This window comes from Xyrauchen texanus, chromosome 50 (genome assembly GCF_025860055.1).
Source record: "Xyrauchen texanus isolate HMW12.3.18 chromosome 50, RBS_HiC_50CHRs, whole genome shotgun sequence".
Lineage (NCBI taxonomy): Eukaryota > Metazoa > Chordata > Actinopteri > Cypriniformes > Catostomidae > Xyrauchen > Xyrauchen texanus.
Genome location: NC_068325.1, coordinates 10,956,855 through 10,982,694, shown reverse-complemented (window position 1 = coordinate 10,982,694; position 25,840 = coordinate 10,956,855). Strand labels below are relative to the sequence as shown.

The following is a 25,840-nucleotide window of genomic DNA, read 5'->3' as shown; positions in this document are numbered from 1 at the left end:
CTCATATTAATCCCCGTCAAAAATGTAAGTCCATTAATCGTGAAATAGATGTAACAGAGAAATGCAAATCAGTTTGGTGTTGCAAGAAAGCAAACAGGCTTGATGGCGGGTCGAAAATGTTTTGTGTTTGCTTTTATGTTAGCAGGCGCCATCTTGTGTCTAATGCTGGTATTATATATGCTAATTTGTGTTATGCTAGTTTTCTGGTTACTTGTTTCCAGGCCAGGTTTGTGCACCTGGTGAGGACCAAAAATGGGTTAAATAAGCTGACACACTCAGCACACCTGCATCAATACCGACCCAATTGATGTACAAGTAATATGCACTTCAAAAACATTGCAAGCTTTTGCTAACAAAACTTCTCATGTAGCCTGATTTTTCAATAGCCTACTCCAATGAGTCTTTACTTCACTGGTTTGGGGCTCTAGTGAAATAAAATGGGATACAAATAAGTTATTACTCATGATATCCTTTATTATTTTTGTTTACATTGAACATCTGCTTAAAAGGGAAAACATGTACTCTGCTTTGAAATTTCACAAAAAATAGTAAAATGAAAGATAGTTTGAAGACAGCAATGTAGTGCAAAGTTATCTTTGCCCTTATTTATTGTTTTTTTCTTAATGACATAAGCACTCACTCCCATCAAACATTTTCATCCAGCATTTTAAACACTATAATTTAGATTCAACAACAAACAAGATTGCGCTTCGATACAGGTTTAAAACAAAAATACAGATTTTTTTTTTGTAAGGTCTTATTTTACAATACATTCAAGAAATGCAATTTGATTGCCTAAAAAAATCAAGTCCTAAAGTACAGTAAATCCTTTACACATGTGAAATGAATAATAATAAAAATTAAAATAAATCAATATGGATGGATTTCACACAAACAGCATCTTTATACAGAAATTCAAATCTAAAACCTGAGACTGAATCAGCACAACTGACTGATCCTACCTGAACTCCCTCAAAAACAAACTGGCCTAACGTACGGTAAATATACAGTTAAGTTCGAATGTAAAACAAGAACTCAAATGTGCTTTTCTGGATAATCTTGATATTTCATTGACAAGTTGGTATCTCATATCGTAATTTACGACACGTTTTGTCAAATCAGCAAATTTTTGTAATCTTTTTTAATTGAAAAGTCTGTCATTATCGACCAGACATCATGTTACTCCAAACTCCTATGACTTTTGATATTATTATTGAAATTTCACAGCTGTACTTTTTCATACAAAGAACTGTCTGTCAATTTAAGTTGTACTTTTGCTTGGTTTTTTACAAGAGAACATTTTTATGTCTTAGGTCGGGATTCAAACTGGGATGGCCTAGCACACTTAATGAAAACTACACCACTTGACTAACACAAAATACACATGTGGTGTGCCCTCTCAAAACGCCCATTATAACACGTCACAATGCTCAAACATCTACAGTCACAGAGGGTCCATTTTTGGCGCCCTCCGTTGAGGCTTTTTCAGACACGTTGCTATTCTCACTGGCTTCATCTGCTGGCGAAGTTGAAGCAGTGGTATTTTCTGTAACAGCAGCAGTGTCTTCCTGCGCACTACTCTCTTTGTCTTGGCTGGTTTCTTCCTCCTTCTGGTCAACACAGGTACTGCTGGCCGGCTCTGAAAGAAGTGCTGTGGTTTCGTTGATGATTTGAACTCCGTCGTTTGCAGCCGGTGTCTTCATGCCGCCGTTCTGCACAGGGAAGGCTCCCTCTAGAGCTGTATAGAGGAACTGATACTGCTCCTGTGGAAAGTGTTTCAAATTAGTGTAGCATTTTGAAATGCAATATAAGCATAGGATTTGTAAATGGTTTATTCATAAAGTTCCAAATGTATACCTCATTTTAGATAGAAATAGATTTTCACACTATGCTTAACACTTTTTTTGTAAATTACAATTCTATACAGTGCAAGTTACTAACCCTGGGTTAAATAACCTAAAAATATAATAATTATTTAGCCCTTAATAAATTATGTATGTATGTTATACATATATATATGTAAACATTTTACTTAAGTGTAAAAAAATAAAAAAATAATACTAAACAATACTATTAAAGTGCTTTTTTAAACATACTGTTTGCTCTGCATTTTTAACAAATGTCAAATTATTAAAAACATTTATGTGGAGAAAAAACTGTGCTGGGCAGATTACTTGTGAAATGTAACCAGGTACTGATTACAAATTACTTGACAAAAAATGCAATCAGTAACATAATCTCATAGATTACATTTTTGGGGTAATCTAATCCAATTATTTTTGGATTTCTTTCAACCTAATTCGATATGATTTTATGTCACATGCATTTGAGTAGGATAATCATTTTAACATACAAAAAGGAAGAAAATGTATTCCATTCTTTATAACCAACAAAAAGAGCCTCACAAAAGAGCTCCTTATGACATTTTTAGAAAGTACATTAAACATTACATTTAGGAAATAAACATTAAATCTAACAGCATTGACAGTACATGGCAATCCATTTTGCAATTGGATTTGTGAATCTGGCCGAGATTAGATTTATTATGAGGGTTTTTCTAAGTCAATGTACATGCATCAGATGAACACTTTTTTTTCTCATTTTGGTTGCCTCATGTCATAAACAGTGTTTATAGGTCGCTGTGCCAACTTAAATTGACAGCCCTATTAAAAATATACACTCATTGAGCACTTTATTAGAAATACCAAATACAAATTCCACATTCTATTCTACTCTATTTCACAAAATCCCTGCATTGATGCTGTAGGAGCCCATTTGTTAAATTCTTCAATATTTACAGTATTTACACATTTATTACACATTTTGATAATTGTTTGTGGTTTATATGCATACTTTGTAATATTTACATTTCGTTTACATTGATGTGTATAGCAAAGGATAAAACGGTACTGTCTTTTCATGAATATCGGCAGTTCAGCAAGTGTTTTACAGATATGTTTAGGTTGAGCGCACATTAACGAGAGAGGTGTCTTAGGTTTTTTTTTTTTTTACCAAATCTGTGTTCTGTTTAATTAGAATGAATGTTTATTTTTACTTTGAGCAACAACTGACTGTAAATAACAGGAATTATATATATAAATATAAAATTATGAAATTAAAATGGATTGCTTGGATCTCATCTTTGGACACTGGTCTTTAGAGTCAAACACGGTTAAACTGCTAATTGTGAAATTCATCCATGGAAAAGTTCAACCAAAAAATACTTTCAACTTACAATTGTTTCAATCATTCCCTGCCTCTCCCTGCGTAAATTTTTGACCTCCTGGAAGACATCCACCAACTTTTCTGTGGATGCACTGTCCATGAGATTCCATAAGGCACAGAAGATTCCAGTACGCGACGATCCATTGCTGTTATAAAGTAAAATGTATTTTATAATGAGTGGGAAAAATATCAATCCATCAATCATCTATCCATCCATCCATTCAACCACCCTCCCACCCATCAACCCAACACCCACCCATCCATCCATCCATCCATCTATCTAGTATCCATCTATCCATCCATCCAAACACAAATCCATTCATCCATCCATCCATCTATCTAGTATCCATCTATCAATCCATCCAAACACAAAACCACCCATCCATCCATCCATCTATCTAGTATCCATCCATCCATCCATCCATCCATCCAAACACAAAACCATCCATCCATCCATCTAGTATCCATCCATCCAACCACCCTCCCACCCATCAACCCAAACACCCACCCATCCATCCATCCATCCATCCATCCATCCAGTATTCATATCTAGTATCCATCCATCCATCCATCCATTCACCCATCTATCTAGTATCCATCCATCCAGTATTCACTCACTATCTATCTATCTATCTATCTATCTATCTATCTATCTATCTATCTATCTATCTATCTATCTATCTATCTATCTATCTATCTATCTGTCTGTCTATCTGTCTATCTGTCTGTCTGTCTGTCTGTGTCTATCTTCTGTCTGTGAGTAAATTATTTTTTCATGTTTCTCTTTAAGTAAACAAAAATAAACAATAATTTCTTGAAAGTTCAAGAATAATATTCCTATAATGTCACATATTTTGTTTATTCAACTTGTTTTCAGCCATCCACTAAACTCTCATTAATCTCTGGTGGTGTATGGACTCACTTGCAGTGCACAACAACTGGGATATTCCGGTTCATTTTGCTTTTGTCGTAGCCACCGTTCTCTCTAATGTTTCGTATCATCTCTATCAACTCCTGAGGGTTCTCTGGAAGTTCACTGTTTCTCCACTTCAAGAACTGATACTGATCGAGCTTAAGGATTTCATTCTTCTGTTATAGGATTACAGATCAATTAATTAATATGTATTTATAAAAAGTAGTGCAAAATTAGAATGATTGGATGTTTGTCCAATATAGCATACAGTTTTGACTCAATATACTGTATATACTGATTAAGAATAAGAGAGTACAGTATGTCTACCTTTGTGGATTGTATTTCCAAGCACCGTCTGACATAAGTTGGGAAACTCTCTGTCCTTTTAACCTCGATTTCCATCTCCCCAAACACTTTCTTTTCATCTCCCCAATACTGAGAGCAATAATCCTAGAGAAACAGAGTCGGTATGAAAAGCGGAGAACATAACCAACATCAATCTTTTTTATAGTGGAGTGATTTCTTTAAGGGAAATACTATAATATGTTTGCTTTTGTGAATTACATTTGTAGCACCTCAAACAAGTAATTCAGGAAATGCATTGCATGATGTCCATACCTTGTCATCCTCTTTGCAATCTGTGAGCATGACTAATGTTTTAGTTTGTTGTTGATAAAGCATAAGCAGGAACTCTGCCGTTGTGTTTGGTAGAGGACCCTGTGCTGCAATGAGACTCTTATTACACCAGTAACCCTGGAAAAGCAATACAAATGTAGTATGAATGCTACGTACATAATTATTTAAATAATATTTTGCTTGTAGCCAACATTGAATAAGTATGTGGGCCAACAATCCCTTTTTTGTCTCATTATAATTAAATCACATATTCACACTCCATTCTGCACATTATGTTATATTTTATATATTTTGCTTTAACACATAGCACTGTAATTACTGTATTAAGCAGACATGAATGTTTTACAACAATGAGAATCTAATGGGAATCATCACTGAGTTTAATGGAAAGGAAACTACAAAAAAAAACTTTCTTGGAAATGTACTCAATTATCAAGAAAATAATGTATCAATGAAAAAAAATCTTAATTGTCCTAAAAATAGACTTCTTATTCATGATGCAAAATATACATTTGATTTTGATTTTGAGGTGATATATGGTCTGGAGATTCATCAATGCATGAAAACAAAATCAAAATTGAAAGTTTTGTACATCAAGGAATGAGGCGTTGATGTATTCATTGGATTCTTCTTCTTCCTCATCTGACGAATATTCCTCCTCATCCTCAGGATCGCTCGTCTGGTTGCACTCCATGTCCAGTCTGAATAAGACTCGGTTGAAGTCATCTGTGACAGAAACATTCACAGAACAATCACTTCTATTCAGTTTTTAAATGTGCTTCTGATGCTAATTTGGATAGTTAGAATTTTTTGAACTTGCTAATTTGTACATTTTATTACAAAATATGAAAATATTTAAAGAACAATATTCATTTCTTATTAATATTATATTAATATTCAGTTAGATTAATTAAGCTCATGTTACTCACATGGGACAACAGATAAGCAGCGGTTTTTCGTCTTGTTTTCCTCGCTAATTGCTGTGTTAAATGTTCTCCAGTTTTTAAACTTGGGGAGTTTCTTTATTAAAAAACAAAACAAAAAACAAAGCAGGAAACTATTTAGGTGTTTTCCTACATTGAGCTTTATCCAAACAGGCAAAAATCAAGTAACAATGTATTGCTTCATGCAAAGGAGGGAGGACAAACCTGGAACTCCATTTCAAGCAAGCTGAGGTCATTTCCATCTTTGTGTCTGAAGGTGTTGAGTTCTGAATGGAACTCAGATAGAGACATCTCTGTCTCTCCAAACTGGTTGTGCTCTATCAGTGCGGTGTGGATCAGTATGTACTGGGCCTAAGAGAATCAATACACACACACATAAGTATGCACACACAAACACCTCCACGCAAATAAACAATATTAAATCTTCAGCACATCTTTGGCTGTTAATAATTTAATTGGTCAGATTTAGTTAAGATTTTAAGGAAGGACAATAAGGCAATTCTTTGGTTAAATAAATACTTTTAAAATGTAAAATGGACTATATTAATCTTTTTAGTAAAATATGGGGTTGAAATAAATGCCCAAATTATCTTAGATTTAGCAACAAAACAGCAGATTTCCCTAAATAGTGTATGTAACAATGTATTTGTTTTAAAATAACAAGTACACAGAAAAATATGACTAAATGAATAAAAAATATATGAAGAAAATGTACCAAAAAGTTTTTGCACAGTTTTTCTAAATACATTTGAATGGTATAAAATTAAGTAAAATCTATTTAAATTCATGACATAATATTGATGTGAGTGAGTAAATTTAACATAAATATATCAGTTAGTACAGTAACTTATAAATATACTTAGTCAAATTTAAATGAACATTTTATTCGAACATTTCACAACTTTTCTTATAAACATGTTTAATCATCTACCACATGACATACGAAAGCCTTCAACAGGGAAGCTCAAGGCAGGCTATGTGGTCTAGACAACATCACCTTGCATTACTTGAAATAGCAATAAGATACAGAGCTACGCATGCATATCTCAACACTTGGTGCAGAAAACACGATGATGGTTACAATCAACAGACAAGGGCGTAGATTTTTTTTAAACATTAGGGGGTGATAATATTTACTTATAAGCTAGAGCATTAATATTTGAATTGAGTACAAATGTAGAATTTACTTAATAATTTCAAGTTCATGCTTTAACTTATTCAATGTAGAAAGTACTTCATAGTAAAAAAATTATATAAACAGTATATTTTGATCTAAAATATAAATCTTACTGTAAATAATAACATTTGCATATTCTCCAAATGTTTAGATTTAACATTCCTTTTATATTTTTACAGATTTTATTTTAAAATGTATTTAACTTTGGGATTTAAATTTACACTTTTATATTTAACAGTTTACATATTTGTGTAGGTAAATATTCTGGCAAATGTTTGTTGCTATATCTGATGAAATTTACCAATCTGTTCTAACACATTTAAAAATGATATTTTACACAATTTAAATTTTGGTGCCCCATATCCATGTACGTATTGATAATGAATGAGAGAGAATCATATTTGTCTCACCTCCACTTGAACCATGAGGCAACGCTGGCGACGTAGTTTTGCGACATATCCATAGATGTCCACTTTTCCCTCCGCCTCCAGACTTTCAATCATGGCATCAATGCCAATATACGTTCCTGTACGTCCAACTCCTGCACTATGGAGGATATGAAAATATTCATAATAAACATCTTGTATTTACACCTGCTGTGCCTTATTTCAGTACAGACGTCTGAATATCCTATCAGGTAATAAAAACGTTACTCACAAATTTAATCTAGCTTGCTGAAAAATTATATCTCTTAAACATATTTTAAGCCATTTGTCAAAATAAATAAACAAATGAATTCTACATGTACTAGTTCTTAAGTCCCAAATGTAAATTAAAATTGATTGCATTATGGTAAATGGTCTGCATTTATATAGCACTTTTTTATCCTTAGAGATTACCAAAGCACTTTACACTATGTCCCAATCACCCATTCACACACACATTCACATTCATACACCAATGGTGGCAGAGCTGCCATGCAAGGTGCTAGCCAGCCATTGGGAGCAACTTGGGGTTCAGTGTCTTGCCCAAGGACACTTCGGCATATGGAGTTGTGTGGGCCGGGAATCGAACCCTGCGGTTGGCAGCCAACCCGCTCTACCACCTGAGCCACAGCCACCCCTACATTATCTGCACCATTAATGTATACAAGTGTAGTTACAAGACTTCATAGTCTCTTCTTACCTGCAGTGAATCACGATTGGGCCACTGAAGAAGTTCTTGAAGGAGTTTACTCTTCTCCTAAGCTTCAGAAGCAGGCTGGGTTCTCCAGGTACTCCGTGGTCAGGCCAACTGATGAACTGAATGTGGGTGACTTCTCTATCTGTAGCTTTCTCTCTCTTCTGTAGACATAAATGCATATCTTTAAACTATTTATCATTAACTAATGCACACAGGATTGACCATACCACACACCACTTACATTGGTTACGACCAGATGGCGAATGATGTAATCGGGGCAGTGGTCCTCGGATCTGATTTTCACCACAAAATCTTCAAAAATCTCAGTCTCTCTGTCCAAAGACGGCCAATACTGAGCACACTTGCTCTGAAAGAAAAAGAGCACTATCACTTGTAATATGCAGGCCTAGATATAATCTGCACCTGAAGAACTTGATCAAAGAAGTAGATTGTACACCATTTACAAAGTTGTACGCATTCCCCAGCTCTTTTTTGTACCTCTACAACATCTTTTGCCTAATCTGATTATGCTATCAGGCACCAAAAACACACTTTACTATATTACCATATCTGCAGAATTTAAAACAAAATAATGAAAAAGTTAGCAGGCCAAAAAGGCCTTGTTCAAGGGCGAATCTATGCATGTTAGCTCTGTTACTATTACAACCAATGTGGATGTTCTAGCAAAAGCGACCGCAGTCCATTGGATTTATGAAAACATTTAATTATTGGACTGAAAATGTATTACTGATTTAAACAAGGCTAACCAATGTCCATTAAATGATTACCAATGAATGATTACTACAACAGGAAAAGTACTAAATACATCTACTAACCTTATTTCCTTCCTCACAACGGGTAACCATGACGATAATGGAGGACTTTTGCTCCCAGATCATTCTCCAGAAATCATCAATGGTCTCATCCTTGGGTCCTGGAAAAATACATATAAAATAACTTGAAGAAAATGAAATTTAGAAAAGAATTAAATAAAACATTAACTGCAGTTTATTGTCTCTAGAGAGTCAAATGAAAGTAATAAGCCACAAAAGGCTGTGCGTTACAGTAGTTTTACAACTCTAAAAGGTGTTCTTAACACGATGCGCTGCGGCAGCAAAAGCAATAGCCAATCAATTCCAAAAGTCAATAAATAGACACCATCATTCAAAGTATTACTGTATTAGTCATAATGACTGGAATAAACAATTAATCCGCCATGTAATGTAGCCTAACTGTAGGATGTTAATGGCTAACAACAACATAGCAACTTGCCACATTAATATACAATGAGTGGTCACTGAATTTATATCAATAATGCACACCTATAAATTCAGGGATGGAATTTATAAATACAATAATTCTTTATACAATTTTAAGATAGCATAATAAAATGTATTAAATATAATGCAAAAATAATCCTGATCGGAGCATCCCTAGTTAAGAATTGATGGCTTCTATGGTAATTAAAATGTGCTTTATGTAATATACTTTACTTGGCTACAATATACTTGACTTCTATCACAAGTCCAATATGGACTTGTTTTCTACAACAAATAGCATTAAGAGGTCATTTCTTGTGTTTTTATATGAAGTGTGTGTTAGTGTAATGACTTTGGCCGGATATATCACAAAGGTTCTGTCCGCCCAACAAGTGTTTATGCTGTATTAACGGTAAATGCGTTAATCGCAATTAAGAAAATTTAATGCGTTAAACTTTTTTAATTAATCGCATGTGTTAGTGCGTTAAATCTGACAGCTCTATTTTAAACATGGCACAACTACTCATAATTTAGAGTCTATTAGTTTAATAAATAAACAAAACCACATAAGCAAGAGTGCTGTTACACTGAATATCAGCACAGCTGTGATTCAGCCATATCGGTAGTAACTGATTGTTGTATAAGAGGATATATACTGTACCTTGGGCTGCAATGTATTTCTTTGGCTCTTTGTATCCCTTGATGGGGGAAAATAAGTTATATGTTAAGAAATGATCAGACATGTCAAAAGTAATAATCATTTTGGTGTAATATTCTAATGCTCTAATGCTAAAAATTTGGTAAGTATCCAGGTATAACAAGCATAAAATATTGAGATAAAACCTTCATCCTCTGTACCTCAATAAAGCTGGCATTTATGTAGTCACCTTCGCCTCCAGTTGAGAGTGTAACGCGATTATAGTCATCTGTGAAAAAAGAAGCCATGCAGAAATCAATTCATTTTCAGATCATTGAAATATGACAAACCACATAAACATTTTGTGATTAAATTAAATTCTTTACAAGGCAGAATGTCAACGTAGCGGTTCTTGTACTGGTTTTCCGTTTTCTTAGCCTCTTTGATGGTGTAATTGTTGAAAATTCGGGGGATGCTCTGAAAAAATAAGAAAAAAATAAATCAGATTTTTCAAGGTGAATTTAATTATTCCACATTGGATCAAATATATCTAATGTATTCTAGCAGAAGCAGACGTAGTGTCTGCACTGCATTATATTTTGCAAGATGTAATATGACATAATATGTCATAATATGTTTTCTATATTATAGAAAATCACCTGAAATTCAGCCAGAAACAGACGTCCTTCATCAGCAATCTTCTTCTTGTAAGTGTCCACTAAACTGTCTGCACCGATGGGCTCAACACTGAGTAGGGGTTCTGCGAGAGGAAAAGGATAAGCAAATCAGTTTTTTAAAATCAGTTGTCTTCTGAAATGCACTGAATTGACCATTAGAGGATCTAATGACTTACGCGTCAGAGGAATATTTTCCTCTTCTTCGCGCCTGTGGTGAGAAATCCCATAAGAAACATACATTAACATTTATGTAACCTTTTTTTTTTGTGTGTTCTCTGGAATCATTTTGATAACAGAGTTTAGATGTCAACTAGGTAAAACTGTAAAACTGACCGTTTTCGTTTGAGCAGGACAATTTTGAACAGGACAAACAGGAGTGCAATGGACGTCACAATAATTAGGAAAACCAGGAATCCAATGACGGCCTTATCATTGTCTGAGAAAGGAACACATAAACCCAGCTTCAAATATAGCTAACTAGACCAAACTAAATTTGCATGCAGTTGTACTATTTGTACAGAACATCCTGTATAAAACACTTTGATAAAGATAATATATTGAATAGAGTGCTCAGTATATCACTTTATTGCACAATGTTGCCTACAATGGGTAAAATAAACCAGTTTCTTCATTTTGCAAGCACATGATGCATATTAGATAGAAATAAATAGTTACTAATGAAGGGATGACTTTATATTAACCAATAAAAAGCCTTTTCTTGACCATACTACATTCTGATTTTGTATGTTATGAGAAATTGGTTGAATGTGCTTGTTGCCATGAATATTGTGTGACAGTGTTTTGTGTGTGTATGTTGTCCATTATTGAAGCATCTACCTTAAGTATTTAGTACTTAAGTAAGCTAAGTATTAGTACTTTAATGCTGTATTAAAGGAATAATTTCCATTTGGGTGAACTATCCCTTTAAAAGTCTAGGAGCCAAGTCTATATGATACTGTCATATAGCTATTAGTGTAAAGTCTGTGTAATATTTAGGTAAACTGCATTTTTCTTTGTTGTTTTTTAGTATTCGCACTCCAGCTAATTTTATAGGCACTTAATTTCACTAAATATTTGTACATAAATCAAAACTTGTCTTTAATTTCTTTCCATTGTCACACAGTGTTGACTCCAAGCAACCAACCAAGGTCAATTCTGTGCAAGAAAAGTGATGCAAACATAATATATATATACACACACACACTACCGGTCAAACGTTTTGAAATCTTTTGCATCTTCAAAGTAATCACCCTTTGCCTAGATTTTGCAGACATGTACTCTTGACATTTTCTCAACCAACTTCTTGAGGAATCACCCTGAGATGCTTTTTAAACAGTATTGAAGGAGTCCCCATCTATGCTGAGCACTTATTGGCTGCTTTTCTTTATTATTTGGTCCAAGTCATCCATTTCAAAAACTTTTTTTTAAATTACCTTTTAGTTTTATAATGAAATAAATGAATATGGTGGCACAATTATATTTTTGTCTACAAAAATAATTTCAAGCATTTAAGCATTTAAGCATGCGCCTTCAGATCAAAATATTTGTAAGATCATGAGAAACATTTCAGGCAAGTGTTTCAAAAGTTTTTACCAGTAGTATATAATATATATATATGTATTTATTTAATTAAAAAGAGGAAAGATGGGAAACGTTTGTTCTTACAGTCTGTAGTAGCTTCAGTCTCAATATGTTGCTCTAAACCATTTCCATTCGTGGCTGTAATCTGAATTGAATAAATAACTCAAAATATTACAATTGTACTCAGTAAACATATTGCAGCTATTACACACGGGACACTTTGGCATGCATGAATGATGAAATATGTGAAAAAATGCAGTATGTAAGATATAAATACCTTTATCTTATATGTGGTAAGATAGTAAAGATCTGAAAAAGTAAAATGACACTTCTTCTGATATTTGGTGGAAATTTCAATTTTTTTGTTGTTTATGAGTTCAGCTTGGAATGTTCCCTCTTTCCCATTCCAATCCCCACTCTCATTGCATGTTGCGGTAAAATAATTTTTATTGTGATGGTAAGTTACTTTAATTTCTTTGAAGTCAGGGTCTATTAAAAGAAAGAGAAAGACAAAACATTTGATGGTCAAACTGTTGAGCATGGAGACTTTATATATTTGGAGACTCAATATTTATGCTAATTTATTCAGTTGCAAACTTCTTTATATACACAGATCAGCTCAACACAACAGATATGTACCAACTTAGAACATTCTGCGACATAACATTTGCATTCTCATATATTCAACTGCTGCTGATTTATGTACCAAAGCTAGAAACTGTACAATTCATTACAGAAAACTATTGAGATCTAAATAATATGGAGAAGAAAATCATTGAAAGAGAGAGCGAGAGAGAGAGAGAGAGAGAGAGAGAGAGAGAGAGAGAGAGAGAGAGCGCAGAGAGAGAGAGAGAGAGAGAGAGAGAGAGACTTACTAGAAGCTTTTGTTTTCTGATTGAAGTTGGAAATGTTGTATGTCTTGTCGGACGTGGCTTTCATTTCACAGTTATAATCGGTATATGGATGTAATTTGTTAATAGTACATTCTACACCATATGTGGTGTTGTATGTGGTACACTTTACTTCTAAAAAAAGACAAAATAAACCCATATTAGACATAAACACTACACAAGCACATTTAGTGAACAGTGTTGGGTGTAACTGGATAGCAAAGTAATTAGTTACTGTAATCAAATTATTTTTAGGAAAAAAGTAGTGTAACACATTACATTTGAAATGCTTGTAATTAGATTACAGTTACAGACTTTCGATGAAAGTAATTACATTTAATCACATTACTGGGGTTACAAGTATTAAAAAAGTATTTATGTGTAATTCAATTCAAATGTGAAGTCACATGTTCATGTGTACATCTGTTTGCATTTCTATGACAGCTGAAGTGTTGCGACAATGAACAAGGAAAAACATTATTTAGAATTTGCTGAGCAGGATTTTTTTTTTTTGGAAAGTAATTTAAAAGTAAAGTAATTACTTTTCCAAAGAAGTAATCAGTAATCTGATTATAATTATGTAGTTAGTCATTTTTAGTTTATTTTTTTAGTAACCAAACACCATTAGTGATTTACAAAAGCATCACAAGTCCTTTGACTATTTACAAAGTGAGTGTGTAACGCACAATAAGTCACTGATAGCTGCCAAAAACCATTTAATTAAAAAGAATTCAACAATGCAAAAAACTGCGTTATATAGGACTCTGCTTTTAATATCAAAATGTAAACGGGCATGCACACACTGGATAAGCGGGTAAGGACTGTTAAACCAGTTAAACTGTTTACAGGCAACGCAAAATAGAGGTCATGGGCAAAAATCTATGTGCGGCGATCAGCTTATGATTATGCTGTTTTTGACCTTACCGTGATAAAGAAACACGTTTAATGTGTTTACATGACACGTTCAGTGAAATATTAAAGAATGTGAACATCTGATCTATAATTTCAGTGTTGCTGACGGGATGCAAACTCACGGGAGGGTAAAAGCTGAGAAAGTTAAAGCAGGCGATCTAGATATATATATTTTTGGTGAATTATTTTTGTTGTATTTAAAGCTTTTTTGTTGCATTTAAAGCCCTTAAAGTGTTTAAGTTAAACTAACTCTTTCATGTGATTTTAATAAGGAAAATGTAGAACATTGTCAGGATCAGACCTAACTGTTGTATAAAGTGAGATGCATTTATACAACAAAGTATTGGAGCACAACTTTATTCCTTAGTTAAGAAATATAGCAGAATTTGGACTTGTAAATTCTTATTGAAAACCAGTAAAAGCTGAAACCATCTAATCTACCCCTGGTATTCAGCTTCATTTAGCAGTTGCACAGTCTAAAGCTTTGGAGGCCTCTGGGAGTTCAAGGGCCTGGGACACTGGCCCGGTATATGATACAAACCTTCAGGTGAATTCTTTCCAAGGCATTGGGCTTTAAAATCGTGCAATTTAAACTCTCGGCATTTGTCATTTTGTTTCCATGACATCGAAATTGAGGTGTTTGTGGAATTTATCATCACTGTGTTTTTCCCCCACTCTGTAAGAGAGCAAACAGACATCAGAAACAATACAAGCTTCATATTCCATGCAGAATAACAGTGTGTCTTTATATGAGAGAAATTATCATACATGTCTATATAAAGTATGATGTCATTAAAACTAAGTATTCTACTTATATTGCCACATACACACTGCAGCAAAACACGGTTGTCAGTTCACCTTTGAATGCTTAAACCTGTTGGGTAACTTATGGGAGTGACAACCGAAATTCTACATGGTCTATATGGAACCAACTGAACAACTAGTTGTTAATGATGTGACTAATAGCGCGTGTGAGATGTGTCCGTCTTCTCCTTCTGAAAATGACACAAACAAACAGAGGTACAGAAAGTAACTTCATTCATTTAAATCCTCCAGTCTGTGTCTGTCCGATGAAGTTGCTCTCACCACCAGCAAGTTGTCTCGGTGTAACTCGTACATTACAATCGAGAGAGAGCGTGCTGTTTTACATATTTGTTTGGTCAAAAAAGCAAACATCAAATGGGCTGAACTATTGGCACCATGTTCTTGCTCACTTCCACATTTAAATGCGGTTGTCATGTGTACATGGCAGATATAAGAGAGAAACTTTGGACGTATTTGTGGAATAATGCAACTCACCGCAGTCAATATAAATTGGGATATTTTTACTTTTGATGATTTCATTCTGGTAAGAGAATTCTCCGGCGCAGTCATATTTCATTAAAGGCAATAACGACACTGATTCATTTATACTGTAAATATTGGTGTCACCTGATAAAGAAAGAACAGAAAACGTATCCATCATCTGCTAAATTATTGCTTAATCATCAAAATAAATTGATTAAATTATTAAGCAGTATGCAAAATATTTAATTGCTGATTAAAATGCTGTATGAACATTAGATATGTCTGTTACTTACTGTTGTTGGTGCACTTGACTTTAAGTCCGTTATCACATTCTTCCAGTTTATTAGTCCAGTTAAAACGAGAGGGGATGTCTTCAGTAAATGTTATGTCAGGCTTGACTGAAAGAAAACAAAAGAGGTTTTTAATTTTTTCAGATCAGATCACACATACAGTCCAGCAAGACACCAAACTTCATAGTTTCTGCAGTCAACTGCATTCTTTTGGTTTACAGTGAACACATGTTATATCTATCTGATCTGGTGGAACCCACATTTTCCCTCTGAAACGGGAGTCTCTTGCAAGATTGAGAAGACAATATGATTAATTCAGTCCATTAGAAGTGAATCAGGTACAATCAGGTATTATTACATAGTTTTTCTTCTTCCTAAAATATATTTTAAATTTGGGTTAAATGATTACTATCATATGCTCATGGAAATGTATAATCACTGGGGCAGTCCAGAGGACAAAGATGTTTAAAGAGGGTTGCAGGTTTAAAGGTGAGAGAGGTGACAATGTTTTCTGAAATCACAATTATAAAACTCTAAAAATGACAAAAGTGACCTTGAGAAAAGTGTACTTCTGATGAAAGAATTACTGTACAGATCTTGTGCATAACATCAAGCTTGTCAAATTGACAATAAATATATCAAGCTTTTTTCATTAAGGAAATATAAATCTATTCATGTTATAAATACTGACCAGGGGGCATGGTGACATTTATTGTGTAGGTGCATTTTTCAAGTACAAAGTCAACTGCTTTCCATTTGCAAGAGTTTTCAGGTGTTACAATCTCACACTTCGACAGATTCCATTTCTCATCCGTAACACATATTTCATCTCCAGCAGATGTCACACTGACAGAATGTTTTTTACTTTCACTGACTGCAAACAAATCAAGAAATGAAAAAGAATCAGAGACAATAGTTTGTATATCTATATACAGCAAAAAGCATACAACACACATATTATAATTCAGCCTACAACATCATAAAATATCTGTATGATGATGTATTGTATTTAAACTTTCATCTTGACCTGGTTTTGATTGATTTTTACAGTTAATTAATGCAAAAGACAGTTTGTAGGAGTAAATGAGCAGAAATGTAAAGTTATGAATCTAAAGCAAGAAATTAATTGTTGTCATGTTGTGAAGAGAGAAGAAAATATTGATATGTTCTGTTCTTTTCTAACCAGGTCAGACTAAAAGAACCACCTCTAGTAAAACAGCATTATAAATGGAAAAATGATAGCTGTGATGTGTAAATCACTCACCATTGTAAAAAATTGTGGTGTCTCCAGAGGAAATGCAGCCGTCTACTCTGATGGTGTAATTAGTGCATGGCTTCAACATTTTAAATGGTATTGTGAAGGAGGAAGATACATATGTGTCAAGCAAAGTCTCTCTCTGATCACCCACTAGCATGACTGTGTACGTTCTGTTAGCGGAACCAGTGATCTTCACCACTGGGTCATTTTCACCATTCGTAAGGTTGTATTGGCCTGTGTGTAAGTGCATATGAACAGTTACAAATGTAAATCTAGTTACAGAAGCAAATTATATGTCTTGAACAGTATAATCAAAGTTGAATTAAAAAACACAACCGGTACAATAAACAAATACTCACACGTCACTTGGCTTGTTGAGTTGTCTGTGGAAAGCACAAGTTTTCTGTTAATCATCATACATTGTGCAATTGTGTTACATCAAAGTGTTATGATTTGTAAAGAGAGGTGCAGTAAACACACAGAGTATTTTAGACATGAAGATTTGGTGATACCTGTGGTGAGTGGAGGTGAGGTTGAGCTGGATTGGGTGGAGGTGAGAGGTGCGGTGGTGTTTGCAGGTGAGGTTGAGCTGGATTGGGTGGAGGTGAGAGGTGCGGTGGTGTTTGCAGGTGAGGTTGAGCTGGATTGGGTGGAGGTGAGAGGTGCGATGGTGTTTGCAGGTGAGGTGAGGTTACTCACACCTTGTCAAGGTGATAGTTAACAACAGACAAATTAGAATAGGCTGACCTCTTCACTTTATCTACAGTATATATTGCAAAGTTCATAATTAATTGTATATTGCATCTCATGTGCTAATTTACAAATATACAAGTGCAAAGAACGTTAAGTTCTAGCTTGATAGAAAATAATATGCAGATAACATGTATTATTAAACATCATTAAGGTGAAAAAAAAAAATATGGGAAAAAAGAAAGATCATACACAATACATTGACATTAGTCAGATGCATTATCAAAATACTTAAAAAAAATTTCAGCTATCAGAAGTAGTGATTTATAGACTAAGTCTGCACTATATGTAGTATATAAAGTACAAAAACTGTATAGATAGTCTGCACAACAAGGATCCTTTTTAACAAGTAAGTTTAAATTGTAAATGATCATTACTCGTATCTGATGGTTTGGTGATTTGTGTAAAAATGCGTGTGGGTAAGGGAACAGCAAGATAATGATCATTTGATATATTGTGCCACTTCATGTAATTATCAAATACATCAATATTACACTGTTACCTTATATTATATATATATATATATATTTCTCCTTCAATGCTTTTCTTTTTTGAATACTATGAATTATGAACTTCTTTGCAATGTAATTTTGTTTAATTGTGATGTAATATTAGTGTTTATGTTACTGGTTTATATTTAATTTGCTTTAATATAATGAATCTAAATTTTAATTTGACTTTGTAATGCATTGTTGAAGCTGTGATACCTGCAAAAAAAAATGTATATCTAAACTACAGCTACACTAAAACCTGTTGGGGTTTGTTCATTTGATATCCCGCTTTTAAAAATTTCAATCATATTTCACAAGTCAGTGTGCTGATAAACATGATGTCCATATATGTGAATTTTGGGATAATATTCCCTCAAAAGTTGAGGAATAGCTTTCCACATTAACAAATCTGTGGATTATTTTGCTTCATTTTATAATATATTTTGTTATACTTTATTTTGTTACAAGTTTAATTTTATTAAATCTTACAAGTCGGCTAAAATATATATTTTTTGAGTGTATGTATGAAGCATTTTGTAGATTTTTAAACATCTCTCGCAATGAGTGTTAATGGTGAGGTGTTTTTTTTCTTGCAATACTAAAAAGATTTCTACTATCTCTGCTTCACATTCAGAAACATCTATAAGAAAGCCATTTAGGTTCACACAAAATAATAATCAACTAAAATTGTAAAAACTGTGCTGTGTTTCTATTAAAATATTGCTCTGTTTGATATTCTGACCAGACTGACATTGATTTGACCAATGGCATTAATTTGGGGGCGGGACTATCTGTTTGCCCAAACAATGGAAGAGAATTGCGTCCCCTTCGAATGTTTGGGAAAGGTGTTTAAAAACAGCACTTTGTTTTTGCAATTCCATTATGTGAAACTAGAGTTACAGAAATTACAAACTTAAAAATATAAACAACATGATCCCACAGGAAGTCGGCATGTTGTTTCTGAAAGTTCCAGTAACCAAAGATCAGTAGATGTAAAACACTCCATGTAGCTTTTTAAATGAAAAAACACATCCTATGTGAAGAGCCCTTAAGAGTATTAGAAACAACAGATAATGCCATCTAACTGTTTGTCATTATTCTCAAACAAGAATGCTCAGCTATACTCATGTTTGGGAATACTAAGGATTCAAAAATGACACTAAAATGTAATATGGCAAATTTTCCAGAAAGTCTCAAACTTACTTACTGTACACCTACAAGTAACCTAAAAGCTTCAATACCTGCAGATGTAATCTCTGTTGTTATGTTGTGTTGTTGTGGTTGGGTGCTTGCAAGTAAGGTGGTTGTGTGTTCTTCTGTTCCTAGGACAAGCACATAGATTGTCATTCAGACAAGGACCAGCTTTTATACAATATTAAGTCAACATAAATCGGAATTCGCAACCCATTTTACTTCAGTGATGTAACATCTACCTGAGCGAAAAAGGATATTGAACTAGAAAAAAAAACAATTGTAGGCCAGGACATGGAATCTAGTGCAATGGGAAGGTGGAAGTTCCAAACCAGTTTGCAGTTGATTGTGGAGGAATACTTCCCTCCTGGTACCCACTTTTAGTCTTTCTGACCGGGATGTTGCAATTGAAGGGCAAGTTCACCTTCAAAAGCATCTCAACATACAGTATCCCAACTTCTTTTAAAAAAAAGCATCATTTGACAATATTGCCGTAAACTTAATTATATAGGAAAAAAGAAAGATCATACACAATACATTGACATTAGTCAGATGCATTATCAAAATACTTAAAAAAAATTTCAGCTATCAGAAGTAGTGATTTATAGACTAAGTCTGCACTATATGTAGTATATAAAGTACAAAAACTGTATAGATAGTCTGCACAACAAGGATCCTTTTTAACAAGTAAGTTTAAATTGTAAATGATCATTACTCGTATCTGATGGTTTGGTGATTTGTGTAAAATTGCGTGTGGGTAAGGGAACAGCAAGATAATGATCATTTGATATATTGTGCCACTTCATGTAATTATCAAATACATCAATAATACACTGTTACCTTATATTATATATATATATATTTGTCCTTCAATGCTTTTCTTTTTTGAATACTATGAATTATGAACTTCTTTGCAATGTAATTTTGTTTAATTGTGATGTAATATTAGTGTTTATGTTACTGGTTTATATTTAATTTGCTTTAATGTTATGAATCTAAATTTTAATTTGACTTTGTAATGCATTGTTGATGCTGTGAAACCTTGCAAAAAAAAATGTTTATATCTAAACTACAGCTACACTAAAACCTGTTGGGGTTTAAAGAGTAGCATCTCTACTTTCGTTTGATATCCCGCTTTTAAAAATGTAATTCATATTTCACAAGTCAGCGTGCTGATAAACATGATGTCCACATATGTGAATTTTGGGATATTATTCCCTCAAAAGTTGAGGAATAGCTTTCCACATTAACAAATCTGTGGATTATTTTGCTTCATTTTATAATATATTTTGTTATATTTGATTTTGTTATCACTGTACAATACAGTTCTTTTCATTAACATTTGTAAATGCATTCCTATATTCACGGTGTATTTTCACGTTGAGAATCAATGCGTTCATACAAAAGCTGAACAATTTCACTTTCAGAGGTTTTATATGGAGTTAGGATGAAAATAAGATGCATTTCAAACTGTTTTGGGACCAGTGCAGACAGACAGCACACTGGAGGTTAATACAATGGAAATATTTCAGTTTTATTCATTTAATTTTATTAAAGTTTACTCAATGAATTTGATGAAAATTTGTTATGAAATTGATCTTAAAAGTCGGCTAAAATATATATTTTTTGAGTGTATGTATGAAGCATTTTGTAGATTTTTTAAACATCTCTCGCAATGAGTGTTAATGGTGAGGTGTTTTTTTCTTGCAATACTAAAAAGATTTCTACTATCTCTGCTTCACATTCAGAAACAACTATAAGAAAGCCATTTAGGTTCACACAAAATAATAATCAACTAAAATTGTAAAAACTGTGCTGTGTTTCTATTAAAATATTGCTCTGTTTGATATTCTGACCAGACTGACATTGATTTGACCAATGGCATTAATTTGGGGGCGGGACTATCTGTTTGCCCAAACAATGGAAGAGAATTGAGTCCCCTTCGAATGTTTGGGAAAGCTGTTTAAAAACAGCACTTTGTTTTTGCAATTCCATTAGGTGAAACTAGAGTTACAGAAATTACAAACTTAAAAATATAAACAACATGATCCCACAGGAAGTCGGCATGTTGTTTCTGAAAGTTCCAGTAACCAAAGATCAGTAGATGTAAAACACTCCATGTAGCTTTTTAAATGAAAAAACACATCCTATGTGAAGAGCCCTTAAGAGTATTAGAAACAACAGATAATGCCATCTCACTGTTTGTCATTATTCTCAAACAAGAATGCTCAGCTATACTCATGTTTGGGAATACTAAGGATACAAAAATGACACTAAAATGTAACATGGCAAATTTTCCAGAAAGTCTCAAACTTACTTACTGTACACCTACAAGTAACCTAAAAGCTTCAATACCTGCAGATGTAATCTCTGTTGTTATGTTGTGTTGTTGTGGTTGGGTGCTTGCAAGTAAGGTGGTTGTGTGTTCTTCTGTTCCTAGGACAAGCACATAGATTGTCATTCAGACAAGGACCAGCTGTTATACAATATTAAGTCAACATAAATCGGAATTCGCAACCCATTTTACTTCAGTGATGTAACATCTACCTGAGCTGAAAAAGGATATTGAACTAGAAAAAAAACAATTGTAGGCCAGGACATGGAATCTAGTGCAATGGGAAGGTGGAAGTTCCAAACCAGTTTGCAGTTGATTGTGGAGGAATACTTCCCTCCTGGTACCCACTTTTAGTCTTTCTGACCGGGATGTTGCAATTGAAGGGCAAGTTCACCTTCAAAAGCATCTCAACATACAGTATCCCAACTTCTTTTAAAAAAAGCATCATTTGACAATATTGTCGTAAACGTAATTATATAGGAAAAAGAAAGATCATACACAATACATTGACATTAGTCAGATGCATTATCAAAATACTTTAAAAAAAAATTTCAGCTATCAGAAGTAGTGATTTATAGACTAAGTCTGCACTATATGTAGTACATAAAGTACAAAAACTGTATAGATAGTCTGCACAACAAGGATCCTTTTTACCAAGTAAGTTTAAATTGTAAATGATCATTACTCAGTATCTGTTGGTTTGGTGATTTGTGTAAAATTGCATGTGGGTAAGGGAACAGCAAGATAATGATCATTTGATATATTGTGCCACTTCATGTAATTATCAAATACATAAATAATACACTGTTACCTTATATTATATATATATATATATTTCTCCTTCAATGCTTTTCTTTTTTGAATACTATGAATTATGAACTTCTTTGCAATGTAATTTTGTTTAATTGTGATGTAATATTAGTGTTTATGTTACTGGTTTATATTTAATTTGCTTTAATATAATGAATCTAAATTTTCATTTGACTTTGTAATGCATTGTTGAAGCTGTGATACCTGCAAAAAAAATGTTTATATCTAAACTACAGCTACACTAAAACCTGTTGGGGTTTAAAGAGTAGCATCTCTACTTTCGTTTGATATCCCGCTTTTAAAAATGTCATTCATATTTCACAAGTCAGTGTGCTGATAAACATGATGTCCACATATGTGAATTTTGGGATATAATTCCCTCAAAAGTTGAGGAATAGCTTTCCACATTAACACATCTGTGGATTATTTTGCTTCATTTTATAATATATTTTGTTATATTTTATTTTGTTATCACTGTACAATACAGTTCTTTTCATTAACATTTGTAAATGCATTCCTATATTCACGGTGTATTTTCACGTTGAGAATCAATGGGTTCATACAAAAGCTGAACAATTTCACTTTCAGAGGCTTTATATGGAGTTAGGATGAAAATAAGATGCATTTCAAACTGTTTTGGGACCAGTGCAGACAGACAGCACACTGGAGGTTAATTCAATGGAAATATTTCAGTTTTATTCATTTAATTTTATTAAAGATTACTCAATGAATTTGATGAAAATTTGTTATGAAATTGATCTTAAAAGTCGGCTAAAATATATATTTTTTGAGTGTATGTATGAAGCATTTTGTAGATTTTTTAAACATCTCTCGCAATGAGTGTTAATGGTGAGGTGTTTTTTTTCTTGCAATACTAAAAAGATTTCTACTATCTCTGCTTCACATTCAGAAACAACTATAAGAAAGCCATTTAGGTTCACACAAAATAATAATCAACTAAAATTGTAAAAACTGTGCTGTGTTGCTTTTAAAATATTGCTCTATTTGATATTCTGACCAGACTGACATTGATTTGACCAATGGCATTAATTTGGGGGCGGGACTATCTGTTTGCCCAAACAATGGAAGAGAATTGAGTCCCCTTCGAATGTTTGGGAAAGGTGTTTAAAAACAGCACATTGTTTTTGCAATTCCATTAGGTGAAACTAGAGTTACAGAAATTACAAACTTAAAAATATAAACAACATGATCCCACAGGAAGTCGGCATGTTGTTTCTGAATGTTCCAGTAACCAAAGATCAGTTGATGTAAAACACTCCATGTAGCTTTTTAAATGAAAAAACACATCCTATGTGAAGAGCCCTTAAGAGTATTAGAAACAACAGATAATGCCATCTCACTGTTTGTCATTATTCTCAAACAAGAACGCTCAGCTATACTCATGTTTGGGAATACTAAGGATACAAAAATGACACTAAAATGTAATATGGCAAATTTTCCATAAAGTCTCGAACTTACTTACTGTACACCTACAAGTAACCTAAAAGCTTCAATACCTGCAGATGTAATCTCTGTTGTTATGTTGTGTTGTTGTGGTTGGGTGCTTGCAAGTAAGGTGGTTGTGTGTTCTTCTGTTCCTAGGACAAGCACATAGATTGTCATTCAGACAAGGACCAGCTTTTATACAATATTAAGTCAACATAAATCGGAATTCGCAACCCATTTTACTTCAGTGATGTAACATCTACCTGAGCTGAAAAAGGATATTGAACTAGAAAAAAACCAATTGTAGGCCAGGACATGGAATCTAGTGCAATGGGAAGGTGGAAGTTCCAAACCAGTTTGCAGTTGATTGTGGAGGAATACTTCCCTCCTGGTACCCACTTTTAGTCTTTCTGACCGGGATGTTGCAATTGAAGGGCAAGTTCACCTTCAAAAGCATCTCAACATACAGTATCCCAACTTCTTTTTAAAAAAAGCATCATTTGACAATATTGTCGTAAATGTAATTATATAGGAAAAAAGAAAGATCATACACAATACATTGACATTAGTCAGATGCATTATCAAAATACTTTAAAAAAAAAAATTCAGCTATCAGAAGTAGTGATTTATAGACTAAGTCTGCACTATATGTAGTATATAAAGTACAAAAACTGTATAGATAGTCTGCACAACAAGGATCCTTTTTAACAAGTAAGTTTAAATTGTAAATGATCATTACTCGTATCTGATGGTTTGGTGATTTGTGTAAAATTGCGTGTGGGTAAGGGAACAGCAAGATAATGATCATTTGATATATTGTGCCACTTCATGTAATTATCAAATACATCAATATTACACTGTTACCTTATATTATATATATATATTTCTCCTTCAATGCTTTTCTTTTTTGAATACTATGAATTATGAACTTCTTTGCAATGTAATTTTGTTTAATTGTGATGTAATATTAGTGTTTATGTTACTGGTTTATATTTAATTTGCTTTAATATAATGAATCTAAATTTTAATTTGACTTTGTAATGCATTGTTGATGCTGTGAAACCTGCAAAAAAAAATGTTTATATCTAAACTACAGCTACACTAAAACCTGTTGGGGTTTAAAGAGTAGCATCTCTACTTTCGTTTGATATCCCGCTTTTAAAAATGTAATTCATATTTCACAAGTCAGTGTGCTGATAAACATGATGTCCACATATGTGAATTTTGGGATATAATTCCCTCAAAAGTTGAGGAATAGCTTTCCACATGAACACATCTGTGGATTATTTTGCTTCATTTTATAATATATTTTGTTATATTTGATTTTGTTATCACTGTACAATACAGTTCTTTTCATTAACATTAGTAAATGCATTCCTATATTCACTGTGTATTTTCACATTGAGAATCAATGCGTTCATACAAAAGCTGAACAATTTCACTTTCAGAGGTTTTATATGGAGTTAGGATGAAAATAAGATGCATTTCAAACTGTTTTGGGACCAGTGCAGACAGACAGCACACTGGAGGTTAATACAATGGAAATATTTCAGTTTTATTCATTTAATTTTATTAAAGATTACTCAATGAATTTGATGAAAATTTGTTATGAAATTGATCTTAAAAGTCGGCTAAAATATATATTTTTTGAGTGTATGTATGAAGCATTTTGTAGATTTTTAAACATCTCTCGCAATGAGTGTTAATGGTGAGGTGTTTTTTTCTTGCAATACTAAAAAGATTTCTACTATCTCTGCTTCACATTCAGAAACAACTATAAGAAAGCCATTTAGGTTCACACAAAACAATAATCAACTAAAATTGTAAAAACTGTGCTGTGTTGCTTTTAAAATATTGCTCTATTTGATATTCTGACCAGACTGACATTGATTTGACCAATGGCATTAATTTGGGGGCGGGACTATCTGTTTGCCCAAACAATGGAAGAGAATTGCGTCCCCTTCGAATGTTTGGGAAAGGTGTTTAAAAACAGCACATTGTTTTTGCAA

At 33.3% G+C, this 25,840-nt stretch overlaps 1 protein-coding gene across 50 annotated transcripts in view; it reads right to left on the bottom strand.

Annotated features, from left to right (window-relative positions):
• Positions 1 to 465: 465 nt before the first annotated feature.
• LOC127641263 (receptor-type tyrosine-protein phosphatase C-like) overlaps positions 466 to 25,840 on the bottom strand; it is a 60,491-nt gene continuing 35,116 nt past the window's right edge. For 13 of the 50 annotated variants that reach the window (XM_052124139.1, XM_052124147.1, XM_052124149.1 and 10 more), the window contains 28 exons: positions 17,321 to 17,509; positions 17,168 to 17,191; positions 16,815 to 17,042; positions 16,242 to 16,424; positions 15,554 to 15,658; positions 15,273 to 15,404; positions 14,515 to 14,649; positions 13,047 to 13,196; positions 12,449 to 12,660; positions 12,256 to 12,316; positions 10,924 to 11,026; positions 10,767 to 10,798; positions 10,573 to 10,673; positions 10,300 to 10,390; positions 10,135 to 10,202; positions 9,938 to 9,974; positions 8,854 to 8,951; positions 8,259 to 8,384; positions 8,021 to 8,178; positions 7,306 to 7,441; positions 5,923 to 6,069; positions 5,704 to 5,794; positions 5,367 to 5,500; positions 4,757 to 4,891; positions 4,466 to 4,588; positions 4,148 to 4,314; positions 3,236 to 3,371; positions 466 to 1,763 (listed from right to left, as the gene is read on the bottom strand). In XM_052124139.1, the coding sequence (XP_051980099.1) occupies positions 1,431 to 1,763; positions 3,236 to 3,371; positions 4,148 to 4,314; positions 4,466 to 4,588; positions 4,757 to 4,891; positions 5,367 to 5,500; positions 5,704 to 5,794; positions 5,923 to 6,069; positions 7,306 to 7,441; positions 8,021 to 8,178; positions 8,259 to 8,384; positions 8,854 to 8,951; positions 9,938 to 9,974; positions 10,135 to 10,202; positions 10,300 to 10,390; positions 10,573 to 10,673; positions 10,767 to 10,798; positions 10,924 to 11,026; positions 12,256 to 12,316; positions 12,449 to 12,660; positions 13,047 to 13,196; positions 14,515 to 14,649; positions 15,273 to 15,404; positions 15,554 to 15,658; positions 16,242 to 16,424; positions 16,815 to 17,042; positions 17,168 to 17,191; positions 17,321 to 17,509 (3,635 nt within the window). In that variant the 3' untranslated portion in view covers positions 466 to 1,430. Of the gene's footprint in view, positions 1,764 to 3,235; positions 3,372 to 4,147; positions 4,315 to 4,465; positions 4,589 to 4,756; positions 4,892 to 5,366; positions 5,501 to 5,703; positions 5,795 to 5,922; positions 6,070 to 7,305; positions 7,442 to 8,020; positions 8,179 to 8,258; positions 8,385 to 8,853; positions 8,952 to 9,937; positions 9,975 to 10,134; positions 10,203 to 10,299; positions 10,391 to 10,572; positions 10,674 to 10,766; positions 10,799 to 10,923; positions 11,027 to 12,255; positions 12,317 to 12,448; positions 12,661 to 13,046; positions 13,197 to 14,514; positions 14,650 to 15,272; positions 15,405 to 15,553; positions 15,659 to 16,241; positions 16,425 to 16,814; positions 17,043 to 17,167; positions 17,192 to 17,320; positions 17,510 to 19,290; positions 19,372 to 21,595; positions 21,677 to 23,902; positions 23,984 to 25,840 lie in introns of all 50 variants that reach the window. The other 37 variants (XM_052124145.1, XM_052124130.1, XM_052124129.1 and 34 more) reach the window with 12 other exon arrangements.